This window comes from Pithys albifrons, chromosome 5, assembly GCF_047495875.1.
Source record: "Pithys albifrons albifrons isolate INPA30051 chromosome 5, PitAlb_v1, whole genome shotgun sequence".
NCBI lineage: Eukaryota > Metazoa > Chordata > Aves > Passeriformes > Thamnophilidae > Pithys > Pithys albifrons.
In genome coordinates this window covers 29,512,876-29,529,265 of record NC_092462.1, presented here as the reverse complement: position 1 = coordinate 29,529,265, position 16,390 = coordinate 29,512,876, and the positions used below count along the sequence as shown (strand labels likewise).

Sequence of the window (16,390 nt, the reverse complement as noted above, 5' to 3'; positions counted from 1 at the left end):
GCTGCTCTTTCCTGTTCTACCTCTCTGCACTCTGTTGTTTCTGAGCAGCTGGAGCATTCCCCACTTGGCTCTTTGACATTTGCTCTACGTGGCTTTTCAATGACTGCCTTGCTCTGAGAATGGGCTCAAAGCTAATGCTGCTTTCCTCCCTGGAATGAGTGAAGAAGTGGCTTTTCAGCTTAGCTAATAAACTTTTAAAGCACTGCCAAGCCGCATTTAGGTTTCTCCATCAGCTTACTCTCCTGCTGGTTTCACTCCATCATTTCCTGGCTTTGGGAAAGGAGCTGTACACCAAATGAAGTGGTGTTCAAAGCCAGGCTGGATAAAGCCTTGAGCAACCTGTGGTCTGGTGGGAGATGTCCCTGCCCACGGCAGGGGTGGTTGGGACTGGGTGAGCTTTAGGGTCCATCCCAACCCTTAACCTTCTATGATTCCATGGGGCTGCGCTGCCGGGGCTGAGCGCTGGGCCAAGCGCTGGGTCCCCGTGGGGGCCGGATAACCCACGCAGCTCTGGCTCCCTTAAAGGATTTGTTTGTCACTGATGCCACAAAAGAAACTGGATGGTGAAACACACACTGTGGCAAGCCAGCGGTGAGCTGAGCAGGTGCGTGCCAGTGCCTCTTAAATATCTCGCAGAGCTTGGATCTAACAAGGGGGGAGTTGCGATTAGCTTGCAAAGCCCTTTCGGAATTGTGAAGTGACATAGAAGGCGGCGGTGAAGCAACACCTCTCCCCACGCCCAGGTGTCGCAGCCGGGGGAAGAGCTGCCTCCCACACACCGCAGGCCGGCCCCGCCCTCCTCGGCCGCCGATGGCGGCCCAGCCCCGCCCACTGGGCCCGCCCCCAGGCGCTCCCTCCCCGCCCGCCGGCCCGGCCCCGCCCCCTGCCCTCTGGCCCCGCCTATTCCGCCGGCTCCGCCCCGCCCGCTGACCCCGCCCCGAGGCGATTTCGCCCCGCCCACCGGCCCCTCCGCTGACCCCGCCCCTCCGGCCCCGCCCCGCCCCGCCCCGCCCGTCCCGGCGCGCCGCGGCCGGCAGGGGGCAGGCTCGCGTCGCGGCCGGCAGGGGGCAGGCTCGCGTCGCGGGGGCGGTGCCGGTGCCGCCAGGGCCGCGCCCCGCGGGCCCGTCACGTCGGCGCGCGGCGCTCGGGGCCGGGGCGGGGCGGAAGCGCGGGCGGGGCGGCGCCGTTGCCGCAGTGACGGGCCGGGAGGGGCGGAGCGACGCGAAGATGGCGGCGGCGCCGCCGCGTCGCTCCCAGCACCACCATCACCACCACCACCCGCCGCCGCCGCCCGGGCCGGCCTCGCCGCCGCCCGCCGCCACCGCCGCCTCGCCGCCGCGCAGCCCCAGCCTGGCGCCGGCCGCGCAGCGCCACAGCCTGGCCGGCCCCGAGGGCGAGGCACCCCCCGACGCGGACCGGCCTCCGGCCGCGGAGTGCTCGGAGGGTGCGGGAGCCGCCCCGCCGGGCCCGCCGCCGGGCTCGGGCAACAGTTCCAGCGGCTCCTCCTCGTCCTCCTCCTCCTCGTCCGCCTCGTCGTCGGCGGCGTCGAGCCCGGCGGCGGAGAGCCCCGAGGCGGCGGGCCCGGGCGCGGCGAGCGGGGCGTTCCGCGAGCTGCTGGAGGCCTGCAGGAATGGGGACGTGACGCGCGTGAAGCGCCTGGTGGACACGGGCAACGTGAACGCCAAGGACATGGCCGGGCGCAAGTCCACGCCGCTCCACTTCGCCGCCGGTGGGTACCGGCGCCTCCCGCGCCCGGCCGGGGCGGGGACAGGGGCGGCACAGGGAGCGGTCAGGCGCGACCTGCTTTCCCGGGAGCAGCCCCGCTGGCTTCGGGTAGCGCCGCCGGCGCCTCGGGAGGTCGGGACAGCGCAAGCCCAAGCCGGGGGAAGAGTGTGAGCGCATGCACTTCCCCGGCGGCGTTTCGCTACAGGCTGCGGAGAGGTGGCTCTTATATCCCCTTGCTTTGGGGGAGACGAGTGAGAGGGGAGATTCTGGAGGCGTAAAGAGACCGTATGATTTAAAAGTGTGGATGGTGTTCTCTGCGTTTGACACATGGACTGCTCCAAACTTGTGCACGTGGTCTTGGGAAGTGAGAAACAAATTCAGGACAGAGTTGGCTCGAAGTAAGAGTTTCACGTGTGTTGTAGCGGCTCAGGGACCCCCGCCATGCACATGGGCTTGATGGCAAGTTTTGATGCCTTGTAACTTTTTTTCATTTCATTCGAGCATGGCTGCTGAATTGATCTCAGCATCTCTGGTGGCCTGTGTGGGCTGGGGAAAGAGGTGAAGTGAATGAACTGAACTTGATAGAAGTTACAGATGTGTCCGGAAAAGAATGTGCCTCTTTGTACAGAGAGATGTCATTAGTTCTGGTCACAATGTCAATATAAGCAGTTTAACAGAGAAGTTCAAACGGTGTCAGTTACCTGGAAGTACATACTACCTTTTGGCAAGTAAAGCTGTTACAGTTTTTACATGGTCTGTGATCTTCACGATGAAAGTAAAATCAGGATGATGTTTTAAATCCTGAGCCCTAACTCAGGACTTGTACAGCTGCTGAGTCTGTGGTTGAGCTGAGGGCTGACGTGAGCCACAGTGTTACAGGACTGGACCTTATGTAGTCCAGTACACAGATGTTTGAGCTTTAAGTGCTGCACTAGTACACATAAATTAAGGTAATTAACAAGACTGTATTGAATGGTCAGTACTTAAATTTTGGCATATGGGTCTAAAACACTGTATTGAAATCAATAACAAAATGGAACACTTTATGGCATGATGTTGCCTGGAATCTGAATAATGCTGTGCAATTTGTCCATCAGATTATACTCTCTGAGGCTGTATGGGTTTGTTTTCATTTTCAAAGTGCAGGTGGTGTTTGACAATGCCCCTAAGGGAGCTTTTGCTCCCTAGCTGTATGCTTTTCTTTTTTCTCTGGTTCCTGAACTTTACCAGGGAAGCACGGCCTTATGGAAGTGGAGTTTAAAACACAGTGAACTTCTGTGGTACAGTGATGGGCTTAATTTTGGTGAGCCCTGCAACATAATGCTGACCGCAACTGCACGTGTGCACATGAAGTTCTTAGTGTTTTGGAAGGCTCGAGTCTGTTCTGCTTGTTTTGGATTTAGACTTAAAGTTAGACCTTGGTGCTTCTCCTAAACCTCTGAGATCTCAGGTTGTAACTTCAGTGCTAGTACAAACTGTAGTGTTGAAGCTGCAGTGGGAACAACTTCTTTGATTAGGGAAGAAATGGACAAAGCATAAGGGAATAAGGCTTTGAAAGTTGACAGTCAATAAGGTATTACTGCTGGAGCAGTGGAAAGTGATTCCTTGTAGCATAAGGAAGATAGCAGGTGAAGTTCTTGTACCTAACAAAATCCTGTATCTATTTTTCTGGATTTAGAGACTTGTTTGCTTCTGAGCATAGGAGTCTGCTGTGTATATGAAGCTGTGTTTTGGGTAACAGCTCGAGTGTGAGCCATACCTAGCTGTGAGTTGTGTGGCCTTCACTAGAGGAATGGGAGGGTGAGAGTACAATATGTCATGTTCTAAACTACTTTTTTCAGACCTCTTGAAGCTAAACTCTTAAATGATTAGAGTTTCACTTCTGATCTTGAGATTTGTGACAGAGGAATCCTTCTAATTTCTGCTTCATTTCCCAATTTTAGGGCTAGCTGGATTTTGTTTTGGGTTTTTTCCCCTCCCCCAGGTACTTCTCTCCACTCAGCTCAGTCTGTTGTTTTCAGATGTTGTTTTTTGGCAGCAGTGCCAGGCAATTAAGTTACTTTTACTGTAATAGGGAAGGAAAACTTCTCCATTTCTAGTTTCTTGTAAAAAGTACTAAGCTCAGGCTTCCATTTTGCTTTGTGGGGTTTAGAATTTCAAAATCACCTTTATGTCCTTTCTTATGGCAGAGGGACTGTAAAAGGGGTGACTGAGAGCATTCAGAGTCTTTGGCACATGCATAAACTGGGTTAAAGTGAGAATTGAAATACCTGTAACTAATTATTTTAAAAGCTGGGAATAGATCTAAACCTGTTCCTAGAGTCATCTGTGCATTATTCACTTCCAGACAAAAGGTGTGTGGCCACATCATGTTGAAGCAACAGTGTTATCCACATTTTCCTGTTCTGGGAAATCTGAATTGTCAATTGATCTGAGTGAAGGGGAATCAGCTTTTCAGCCATGTTGAAGTGTGAGGTAGTGTGCTGACTAAATCAAACCTGTTTTTGTTAGCTATTAGTAAGTCAGAAATTAATATTGAGGCCCTATCAGAATGTTATAGACCTGTCTGGAAAACAGGAAGAGGCTGAACAAACGATTGTTTTCCTTTCACCCTCCAACTGGACTCTTATTCTAGCAGTTCCTCTCTCGAAATTCTGGTTGTCTTTCCGGATGTGTGGTGTTCAGCTTTTCCTTTGTAAGTGATTGGAGGGATTCTACTACAGAAGTACACATGCTTGGAAAGTGGAAAACTTCTTCTACTGTGTCAGCTGGTGTGTGGATTGCAAGATATTTGGGTCTCTGGTGCCAGTGCAGGCTTTGAATATTGTCTAGCAGCACCCACAAAGCAGATTCTAAAGAGAAAGTGAATGAGTGTCTTTAAAATGCAAAAGAAAGATAGAAATGAAGTGGAGGTATTAATGTATTTTTGTATGCAGTTCATCTCAGTGACAACTAGCTTGCTTATAACTAGAAAAAATTGAAAAGCAACTGTGCTAGACATGAACAGTGGTATGTTTGTCTCAGTGTTTTATTTGTACTGGTGGCCAAAACCAGATGTCTAGGGAAGAGTTATATGCTTGCCCTCTTCATGATACTTCTCTGAGTCCCTCTTCCTGCAGTTCGTAGCTCAGCAACTGTTTAAGCGAAACCCAGTTTCTACATGTTATTAGAAACTCATCCTGTGGTAAAGAGTTCATGAAATAATTGGACTTATATTAAAAATATCTTGCTTCCTCGTGGATACTTTCCACCTTCTTCACTGGAATATCCTGTGTTCTGCTTAACAATTCTCTTCTTCAAACTGGGTTAAATGAGACAAAGTAGTTCGCTTCCTTGTCTTTCCACTGCACTCCTTTGATCTAAAGATATGTTACCTCTTTCTTTGAGAAAGATCTTAACTGTCATTGTTTACCAGATTATGAAGATGTTTACTGTATTATTATATGCCCCTCACTAGCTGAAAAAATTTGTCCTGCCAATTCTGCATATGGTGATGTTGTTAGGAGGTTGACAAAGTACCTTTCTTGCCAGCATAATCACGTGATTTGATTGCTCTGTGTGTATAGGAGAGGTAGTTTTTTTCCCTCTGGGGAATGTTACTGCCTTTTTTTGAGTGGTTGGATGGTTTCAGTCTATATGATAATGTGTCATATCCAAGGTGTACTTTATGTGGGATACGGTATGACTTTACTTTCTGTGGATCATTATGTGGTGTGTGAGTCGGGGTGCCTGTATTGCTCGGTTGTGTTTAATGCAGGTTGGCAGTGATGCTTTCGTGTCTCTGTGTGCCATCCTCCATGCGTAGCACTCGCGCACCAAGCCTGCCTTTCTATGACTTTTCTACCTTTAATACGCCTGGATGGGGAGAATTCCAGTGAGTGTTTATCTGAAATCTCAGCTTTTTCCTGGAGACTTGGTAACAGACTTGCTTCTTCCCTTCTGAAACCAGGTTTAGCCCTCTGAAGGGGTATGTATGTATTTGCTGCTGACACCTGGATTCTTGTGTTTTTAGGCCTAGACCTTGCTGGTAAATCAGTAATAGCACCTCTTTCAGAAATGATTAGGTGGATGGACTTGGTAGAAATAAGCTGAGTCCAAGCCAATTTCTTCATCTAGCCACAGTCATAATCTTGCCCTGTTCCACACTCATTTAATGAGAAGTTTAACTTCTTTTTGATCATGAAGTTACCCCCTTGAGTTCTTGTGCAGTGCATTATTTTGTCTTTACAGTTACTCTTGTTCCAATGTTTAACCCAAGGAGACAGAGACTGCTGATAGTAATAGATGAGCTGTGGTTTAATGCCCACTTCTGTGCTAAGGAACAGGTGGAGGTTTCCAGGAGTGACTCTTGGAAGGTATGAAGCTGGGATTGGATCACAGAGTGAAATGCTCTTGGTGGTATCAGGCTCAGGGATGGAGAAACCTGATTTAAGGTGACTTGTTAGAGCATCAGTGATATACCTTGTTTTCTTTCTGCTTGTGTGTATAGTAATGGCAAAAAGCTGTTTGGGGAATTCAGTTTTCTGTAAGTTTGCTATTGATGTCACCAGTAATAATGCTTGGAAGTCAGAACTTTTTGTGAAGACTCACATATATAACTATTCTTCTGCAAAATTCAGGACTATGCAGCTATAATCCTAAAGGCAAAGGGATCTCACTTGGGTTGGGAAAGAGCCAGTGGTCAGAGTTTAAGAGAACTGATCAAGTTTATTGGTCAACTAGCAAGCTGTTAATTGTAAAAGTGCAAGGTGCTTTGACATGTGTGAAATAAGCAACTGAGGAGGCAGAGCTGATATAACTACAGAGTGTTCCCGGAGGGAGAGCCAGGAAATGACAAGGAGTAGTTGTCGACTTACTACACACTTCCACTCCATGCAGAGACCCCCAAATCGCTCCACCTGTGGTGCAATGTACAACAAATTAGCTTGAATTGCTCTGGAAGGTCTTGATGGCGATGCCATTCTACTCTGAGTCAACTTGTTGCAGTTATCTGATACATCCTTACCATAGATAAGATGCGTGACCTTACTCACAGGGTTTTTTGTTAAGCTGAGCCACTGGGTAATTCTGCCTTAAAATTGTGCAATTTAAAACAGGGTTAGTAACTTTCAGCTGGATTCATATGGATAGAATGCAGAATACCAATTGTGTAGTCAATTAGGAATCATTCTGGCAGCCTTAAAGGTTCAGAGCCTGTGAAATGCACACTTTTTCATGTAAAAAAAGATGAAGCAATGATTTATGGCCCTGACTTTTGGAATTCTTTCTTTTATGTTTTTGTAGCCTTTGTAATACATGAACTCTGTTAGTGTCACAAGTGTATTATTTTGTAAGAAGTTTCAGCTTCCTTTTTCTGTGCCTAATAACTTGTTCTCTTCATTTGTCTTCCAATACTTTGTGCGATGTGTCTCCTTCCCATTTAAAAATCCTTTGAAGGAATTTACAAGAGGATATAAATGCAAAGTCTCAGATCTTCAGTAATACTCAGCCAGCTGCCCCTTTTCCTCAGCTTGAAGGCTTTTTAGTTTACTTAGTTAAATCACTTGATTTAATTGTGTTTTGTCTCAAAAGGTTTTGTGTCTCTTAAGGGTGTGCTTCTCCGCTTCAAGGGCTTTATTGTGATCAAGTGACATTAATTGTGCAGTGGGTGAATCAGTACAGCTGTGCTTACACTGATCAAACTGATGACTTGAGGTATGCTCACTGGGGAAAGCATTCGTCTGATTCTAGAAGGGAGTTCATAGATTTATTTGGTTGGGGTTTTTAACCAAACTTTCTGAAAATGAGTCTTGAAATTGGGCAAGGGATTGTGTGTCTTTTGGGACTATAATTAAGTGTCTGAATTGTGTGAAGATGCTAAAATGAGGGCAAAGCTTGTGCATTTTACCTGTATGAAATAGCCTGAGCTGTTAAGGGTCCCTGTCCATGAGTGTGCTGTAGAAGCTGATGGGTGAATCTCATCAAAACAAGCTTGCATGCTCACCCTTTAAATTGGATTCTTCTCCGCAATTTCTCTGGTTTTGGATGTTTTCTGTGGGAACCTTCTATTTGATTGTCTTTTGGCATCTTTGATTATGTGTCTTTCCTTGGGAACTCTTCCTTAGACTTTGGAAATTAAAGTTGCAATGGAAATATGCAAGAGTAGGGTTTTTAAAGTAATCTGAAATGACATCACACAAGTTTCTTCAGTTGAAACTGAATCATGTGCTTTGTCTGTCACAAATGGCTTTGCATGTGTTTTGTTTTATTTTTTTATGAAAGATGACCCTGACACTGCAGGAGTTTTGGTAACTATAACTGCTTCATCAGATTGGGTAATGTGATAATTTTAAAGACTTTCTGGTACTTTGTCAATTCAACATCCTAAATTTGCTGCTGCTGGTGGTGAAGCTGTTCCCATAGTTGTCTCTCTGAAAGATGGGTGATATGGTGGAATAAATCATAGCAGCCTTTACATTGCCTTTTGAAAACTGAACAGAAGAGGTGAACTGTAACATATTTATTTCTGGCATTTTCGAGGATACCCCTATCAGTGACCTCATGTCCAGCAATATCCTGAAGTATGTGTGTAGTCCTGAAAATTGCAACACTGAACAATTTGAAAAGGAATCTTGATTTTCAGGTACATTCAGGTGATTTTTCCTTGAGAGACAAGAAGAACATGTAAACCAAGTGCTCATGTGGTTTCAACATTGTTTTTAATAGTTCAGTCTATAAAAACTAAAGGCTAATAAAATAAGTTGATTTACTGTTTAGTTGAAAGTATCCTTTCCTAATTCTTGTCTTGCTCAATTTTCCTTTACCGGTCAAATGAACAGTATAAATGTGGGAACTTCGAGAGCTTGGTTCTTGTTCTTTATGTCCTAGGCCTGTTAGCTTTGCTGGGTAACCAGATACTTTTTGTTTGCTGGTGCACCCATTTAAGGTGTTGTTTTCTATTTAGAGACTTACAGGTGGTGTTCCTTTACTGCTTTCTAACAGAAACAAACAAAATGTGACTTTTCATGCTGGAAGCCGCAGTGATTACAGTAGCAGTGGCCTTGCTGGCAGTTCAGTTAAGAAAAACATGTCTTCTAGTAGCAGTTTTGTCATGATAAATAAATATCACTGTTGATAATACTAGTTTTGGTTCACATACTTTCATTTCTGCAGTACAATTTCTAATATACAGCGATCAGTATGTAACATACCAGAGAGCTTTGACTCATCTGCAGTGGTGGACTAAAATTGTACCTCTGAATGGGGTGCCAGTCTGGTGGTGGGCCCTGAACTGCAGCTTTAGTGGTTCAGCAGCTTGTGGAGCCGCTGCTGAACTGCTGTTTAACTCCATGTATTAAAGAAAACCCATTTTGGTCTCTGTCCAGTGTGCTAACTTGTAGTTTTTAATGGCCCAGCATTCTGCAAGCAGCTGAGGGCTCCCTATGGTGGGAATGGGGGAGTGTTTACAGCGATAGGAAAGTAACCAGGCTGGACTTGTCAGCTGGAGCATCCAGGCTGGTACCACACGGGACTAACCGAGGAGTGAACTGCTGCAGTCTGCTAGATGTGTCTGTGTGTGTATCCATGGTGTCTGCCCCAGATGCTTCTTCCCTCTGCTTTTTTGTGTCTCATAGAAGAATACTTCTTCAGGCAAAAATAAAGATTGTGTTAAACTGTCATCAGAATTCTCAAGCCGTGGCTTTTTTAGTTTTGTCTCTGTGTTAGTCAGGTTCTAGAAAACTTCTGTCCTTCAAAGAGTGTTGAAGGACTTGGTGCCTCACTGAGGAGACAGTGTAAATTCCTGCAGAAAGGCCAGCCTGGAGCTTGACTGAACATTGGATGTCAAGTTGTACCATTAGTCTTAACTGGATAAGCTGATGTGGTTGCAAAGCTGCTGGCTCTGGCTTAGAGCTCTTGCCGTATGGACCATGGGGGAAAAAGCGTGTTAATTCCAAGTTACAAACCTGCGTAGCTGTAACTAGTGCACTGCTCTGGCAAAAGGGGGCCTTAATTCATTGTATTGGAGGTCCTGTTCGGGCTGCAACTTAGGTAAAACATTCCAATATGAGAGATCTTCATGCCTGAGTTGTTGCCTGCCACAGAGAGGGCTGACTTTTGAGAACCATTTCTGTCACTGTCTCAGCAGCATTTTGCTGTGCTGTGTTACATCGTCACCTGGAGCAGAACCGACAGCTTTTGTTGCATCCTTTGAACCTTGTATAAATCTTCTAGAAGTGACATAATGCCTTTAATTATGTTTTTCATCGTGCCTTGTGTATTAACACAATCTATAAGCTGCCAGTTAGGACCATTGTTCTGAAATTTCAACAGCATTTAATTCAGCTGTTTCATAAACAGAGTTCTTACACATGGGATTCTTCATCCCCCAGCTTGTTGGTATAAGTGATTACCAGTATGTAAGATACTTGCTTTAGGTACATACAGATTATATATTTTTTAACAATTCATTAGAAGCTTTCCTTGAAAAAGAATGGCAAGGCTATTGTAGAACTTCTTAATGAGATAGAGTGGCAGCCACGTTGGGGTTGGGTTTTAGGGTTGGGGTTGGGTTTTAGGGTTGGGGTTGGGATTGGGTTTTAGGGTTGGGTTGGGATTGGGTTTTAGGGTTGGGGTTGGGATTAGGGTTAGGGTTCAGCTCTGTCATGAGTGTAAGTGAATTGTGCAGCTGTTGTTGCTACAGGTGAACTCAGTCTTGCTTTACGATGAAATGAACTAAGAAGTGTAAGAGAGACATCAATAATATAATTTGATATCAATAATATAATTTGATACACTAGCCTGAGTAAACAGTTTTGAATAATAAGTCATGTTGTTTTGCCAGTCAAATGAACAGAAATATGTTCTCTTACAGGTTTTGGAAGGAAGGATGTTGTAGAGCACTTGCTGCAGACAGGAGCCAATGTTCATGCTCGTGACGACGGGGGGCTGATACCCCTTCACAATGCCTGCTCCTTTGGTCACGCAGAAGTGGTCAGCCTGTTACTGTGCCAAGGGGCAGATCCAAATGCCAGAGACAACTGGAACTACACTCCTTTGCATGAAGCTGCTATCAAGGGGAAGATAGATGTGTGCATTGGTGAGTATCTGTCACTTGTTATGTTGCAACTTTGCCGGATATCTTTTGTGCCATTGTAATTGTTTATGTGCTCAACTTGAGATGAAAGATACTGCTTGTTCTTGAAAGGTAACTTTTTTTAAACTAGCAGTTGGTTGTAGTGATAGTAATTTGACTGACTTTTTCATGGTATATAATACAAGTTTTTTGAAGAATTTGCATCTGAAAAACTATCCTGGAAAGGCTGGGTGAAGTCTCCTTGCCTGTTAAAATACAGTATTTAAAATCTGAATGTATAAGTTTATCTTTCTTGGTTCCTTTCAAGAAAACTGGCTTTATTAGGTAAAGTCTTTGCTTTTTGAGCTGCTCTGTAAGTTTTATTAATGGTTAGGAAGATGGTTAACCTTTCATTCTATACTGTATGGAGAAACAACTCAGTTCTTTGGAGCTTTCCAGTACAAGTTACAGGATACCATTGTTCAAGGTGCTGATCTATCTTCAGTATGTGTTTTGTAGCCTGGAGCCAAAAAAATTTCAAATAAAATTGACTACTTCAATCATTTTACATGCGTTGAGAACATATAAAGAACTTTTCAGTCAAGTTGTCTGTAACTGTTCTGGTTTTTCACAGTGTAATTAGTATTACTTTGTTTCTAAGTGGGATCTTCTGTTGGTACAGGAAAGTGAAAGGTGAACAATTCAGGTCTATATGGACCTTGTAAGACTGAAGCAGCTAAGAATAAACGAGGCCACAGCTGCTGTTGACTGGTAAAGGAGAAATCACTCCCCAGAAGTTCACATGACACCAGAGATGTACCTGAAAACAGCCAGGATGAGTTCATCAAAACATTGGACTTGTGAGATATGGATTATAACCAATTGGAATTTGTAGTTTTGATGGTGTGAGGTTCAATTTAGCCAATAGAACGTAGCCTTAACCCTGTATAAACCGTGTGCAGTGTGCAATAAAGGGTCTTTCACCATAAACCTCAATGGCTTGTTGAGTGAAGTTCTTTTCCTTCGCAGATAATTGTTTACTTTAACTTTTTATTTTTATTTTTTTTACACTCAGATCAGTTTGTTGAACTTATATGTCAATTCTGGTGCTTTTCACAAATTCTAACTTGAACAAAATGATCTGCTCAGCATTGTGTTTTTTATCACACGTGTAAAGGAAAGCTTGCCTTTAAGGGACTTCAGCTGAGATTATGAACTGTATGTTCTATATGTTATCCAGATAACAAGACACAATTCTTAGAATTTCAAATGTATTTTTGCTTAAAGTTTTATTACATGCTTGCAGAGAAAGCTGAAAAACTTGTAGAAAAAACTATTGCATTAGCTCTATTGCAATACTTAAATCATTACTTAAAATTAAACACCATTACTTAGAAATAAACACCAAAAACTGAGGGAAAGAAAGTTGAAGGAAACAAATAAGTTTTTCATCTTATTTATTCTTTTAACAAGGGATACGATGGACTCCGTTTTATCTCTGTGTAGGGTCAAGCATGTGGAAGACATTGTATAGAAATTATTGAGTATAGCTGATTATGCAGCAGTACTGTGGGAGGAGATCCATTTACATTCTAGGTCTCAGTAACTGTCTGCTGTGATAAAGTTGAATGGAAAAGTAAGCTTCATTCCAGGCAGTAACTGGAGTTTTGCATGAAACTTAAAGGAAGTAATTACTTCAGTCTGTTCAGTGCTGGAATCTGCCTCGTTGTGAGAACTGCTGTCTGAAAAGACAAACTAAATGGGAGAAAGGTTGATAGTAAGAGGCTGATTAGCAAAGTGACCTTAAAGGAGGACTGGGTTTGCTTGCTTTGAAAAAGATTTGTCTTTTTCAGTTTTTAAAACCTTATATTAAAGCAGGAGAGGGTGCAGCACAGCACATGTATGTTTATAGATGTGATAGGATGAAAGATCATTGCAACAGGAGATTTTAGGATTTGGCGGTGGGAGGGACCATGGGTAGTGTTCTTTGGATGGTTTGTCTAAAGACTCTGTGATACTCTCTGGAGGGGGGAGGTCCCGTGGTGTAAAGGAGAGCATTCTGGACTCTGAATCTCAAGGCCCTGAGTTCCAGTCTCAGTGGGACTGTCCCCTGGCAGTTCAATGCCTCCCTGCCGTCTCATCCCGTCAGATCTTGGATGCTCAGCAGGGTCAGCCCCGGTGAGGCCAGTTCTGCGCACGCTGTGCCTCACCTAAAACATCCACTGCGCAGGCTGGAAGGGCACACCCACGTGTGGAGAGCCCTGCCCAAATCTGTGTTCGCAAAGTCTGGCCATACATACATACATAGTCTCTGGAGGAGTTTGGGCAGGTCACATGAAGGGGCAGGCAAATTATGTGGTGCATCAGTTTTGATGTATAATGCTGGCAGTAATTTGAGATCATTTAGATCTAATTTCTATAATCAAAGAACTGTTCGTACCTTTAAAGTTCACTCGAATTCAGCAAGAAGCTCTGGGTTTGGTGAAAGGAAGGACAGGATTGTATTGCACAGAACCTCATTCTGTATTCTGTGCACAAGTTAGATCTATGACTCTGAATGTCGATGCTGGACTTAGGGGGTGATAACATGTATATGTAAATGTTCAGCATGTGGTACTTGCTGATCAAATCCCAAAGCTCCTCAGTTGTCTGCTGCAGTTACAGGGTTCCTTGAAAGCACTAGGCAGGCCTGCAGCACTAGATGCAGTTCTCCAATCTTCCTGCAAGTAGCTCTGTAAGAATGTTTTGGCATTTTAAAGAAAATTATTTTAAACAAGCAAGCATGATGCTGCTGTGCTCAATTCAGTTACAGTTATCCATGTACGTTATTCTTCAGTCAGATATTTTACTTGTCAAGGTGAGAGTTATGACTTGAGGCAGGGTCATCAGTCACCAGATTTAATATGTAGTGTTGTGTGATGCTACTTTAGGATTTAGTTGATTCCATAAAACGGGTAGGACATGAGCCATAGACAAAGAAGTCTGTACTGTCATGTTTGCAGTGAGTTTGCAGTTTAGTGGGCAAGCACGTTTTGCAATCTTTGGCAAAGTTCCTGTTTCTTTCTAACAGTTATATGTATAAAACTTTTATATTAAGGCTTTAGCTTTAATCTCAAAATCTTTTGAAGGAACACATTATACACAGGGATAATGGAACAGTGATTGTTTAGGGTGTGAATTCTGACCAGGAATACTTGAATAACTTTTTGGAATACATTGTACAGTACTGCTGTTTAGACCTTAAATTTGGACTGTTGCAACAGAGAAGATGGAATGAATTGATCTGTTAAAAAAATGTAAAATATTGAATAACCTGTTCTTAGAGCGTTCCTTTTTAGACAAGGAAGGCATGCTTTTTAAAGAGCATTGATTGAAGAACAGTGTCTGGGAATCCTGGCATAACCCAGAATTTATTGCTGAACTTGGATATCTGTCTGAAAAGCGATAGACTGTGTAGAGATTAGTCATCTTGCCTCATTTTTGGGTACATATTCTTGGCGTCTTCTTCCAGATGATGCAGTGGGTGAGAATTTTCCACTTTATCTTCTCTCCTTTCCTCCTTGCCACCCCAGCCTGCATATTTTTGTTATCTTATCTAGCATAGGATGCTTTTTTGGCCTATTTGCAGGTCAAAAAAGGGAAAAAGTGATAATTGAACAGAGTTGCAGTTTATTCACGTATAATGATTTTTTGAAGGAAAACCCAGGGCTTGAAGCAGGGTGAGAAGACGAGCAAAATACAGGTGGTAATTACACTGCAGAATAGAATGCTTGTGTCTCGTGCTAGCCATGGAATGGTGAGTGTGTATTTGTGCCGAAGGTACTGTGAGTGCTCAGCTGTGCACAGAGCTCAGAGCAGTAGGTACAAACCCTGCCACTGGGAACCTTATATAGGAATAAGGACTATGCATGAACTGATGAAAACTCATCAGACAGTGCACAAACTTCCACCCGGGAAACTGTGAGACAACAAATAGCTGATACGAGTTCTTTTTCTTCTGTTTTGGTGGTTGCACATCACTGTCCTAGGACAGTGTAGGGAGAGAGTGTGAATGTGCTGAGTTTGAGAGGAACATGGGCTGTGGCTCTTCTGGGTGGCAGTTGCTGTTTTGTTCAGGGTGTGGGAGTGTTGATCTTGGTAAGCAGCTGGTTTGCTGGCCATCTCTTACAATATATTCAGTCAGTGCAGATTTGTTTAGTTGCTAAGTAATTAAATCCATTTGAAAACATTGTTTACTTTATGTAATCAGTTTTTGGGTTAAATTTATTGAAGCATTGAAACCAATTGTTAGTGTCCTCCAGTATTTATGACTTCTAGGATTGTTTTATCTGTCAGGAAGATGCATTTTCAGTGCCTGTGAACTACTTAGAGAGCTAATGAAAAGTGGTTTTGTTTCTCGGTGTTGTATTGGTTCATGAAATAATGAATGAATGGTGAACTCTGCAAAATGTGTTTGGAGGAAGGCTGTGATGTGGGGGTAGTGACTGTGTGCTGCATGTTGGGCTGGGGAGAAAGAATTACCTATTTCTTGGTCTGATTGCACTATAGACTTTTCAGATGAAGATCCAAAAAATTTTAGCAACAATGAGGTAGCTCATGATACTCAGAGATTATGAATGCCCTGAATGTATCCTTTCTCATGGCAATCAGCGAAGTAGAAACTTGGTAGAGACTGCACCTGAGCTGTGTTACAGAGCAATTTGTGTACCAAGTTCTTGAAGGCACTAATTCACTTGTTAAATGCTGCTATACTTTTGGCTTTGAAGGCGCTCTGTGGCAAGAGAATTTTACAGCTTTAATCTTGCTTAAAGAAAACAGCCTTCTTTTTGAAAACATTATTCTTGATTTCTTGAGGACTTCTATTGCAAGTGATTCAGGACTTCTGTGAGAATTAGTGAACAGTCATTTCTGATCAAAGTCTACACATCCTTTGTGATTTTATAGATGTCTGTCTTTTTTCTTCCCTCAAATGTCTCTTTTCCAAGCAGAAAAACAGTCTTCTGATTTGCTATCCTGTTGAATATTCTGGTATTTCTGCCCCTTGCCTCCCCTTCCCCCTCCATTTTTTTAAGGGTGAGTGGTTGGTATGGGGATACAGACCCCCAAACTGGGTGAAGCAGATTTACAGGGTAGCATAATAGTAGTTTGGTTTTCCAGTTGCTGAGCAGTGCATGGGAGGAGCTTCCAAGTATTTTCTGAGTGCTAACAGCTCCTTTAAAACTGTTTGTACAGCACAGGTTTTATGTTAAAAAACCCCAAACAAACTATGCTAAAAATAACCTTCCAGAAGCTGTGTTTATGCAGTTTGTCAGGTTTTGCTTTGCCCTCTAATATGTTTGTTTCTGCAGAGGCTGTAGTTGTTCTTGCAGAGATTTTTATTTTTTTTCCCGATGAATCTCCAGTTAAGTGTTGCAGTATCTATAGGACTGCTGGGCTAAATATCAGGTGTCATACACCTGCTTTGTTTTTAGAGGCATCCTTCAAAATATGCAAACCCTGAACATCTTGCTTGGTGATGCCTTGATTTATGGATCTGGATGTACAGGACACTATAGTAATTTTAGAGAAATAGAAAGTTCTATCTACTGAAAATCTCCATCACTATACAAAACT

General features: G+C 43.8%; 1 protein-coding gene across 1 annotated transcript in view; it reads left to right on the top strand.

The window, feature by feature from the left end:
* The first annotated feature begins 1,212 nt into the window (after positions 1-1,212).
* The window catches only part of TNKS (tankyrase), a 135,044-nt gene continuing 119,866 nt past the window's right edge, over positions 1,213-16,390 (top strand). The window contains exons 1-2 of the mRNA XM_071556071.1: positions 1,213-1,729; positions 10,577-10,801. Of these exons, the coding sequence (XP_071412172.1) occupies positions 1,228-1,729; positions 10,577-10,801 (727 nt within the window). The 5' untranslated portion in view covers positions 1,213-1,227. The remainder of the gene's footprint in view (positions 1,730-10,576; positions 10,802-16,390) is intronic.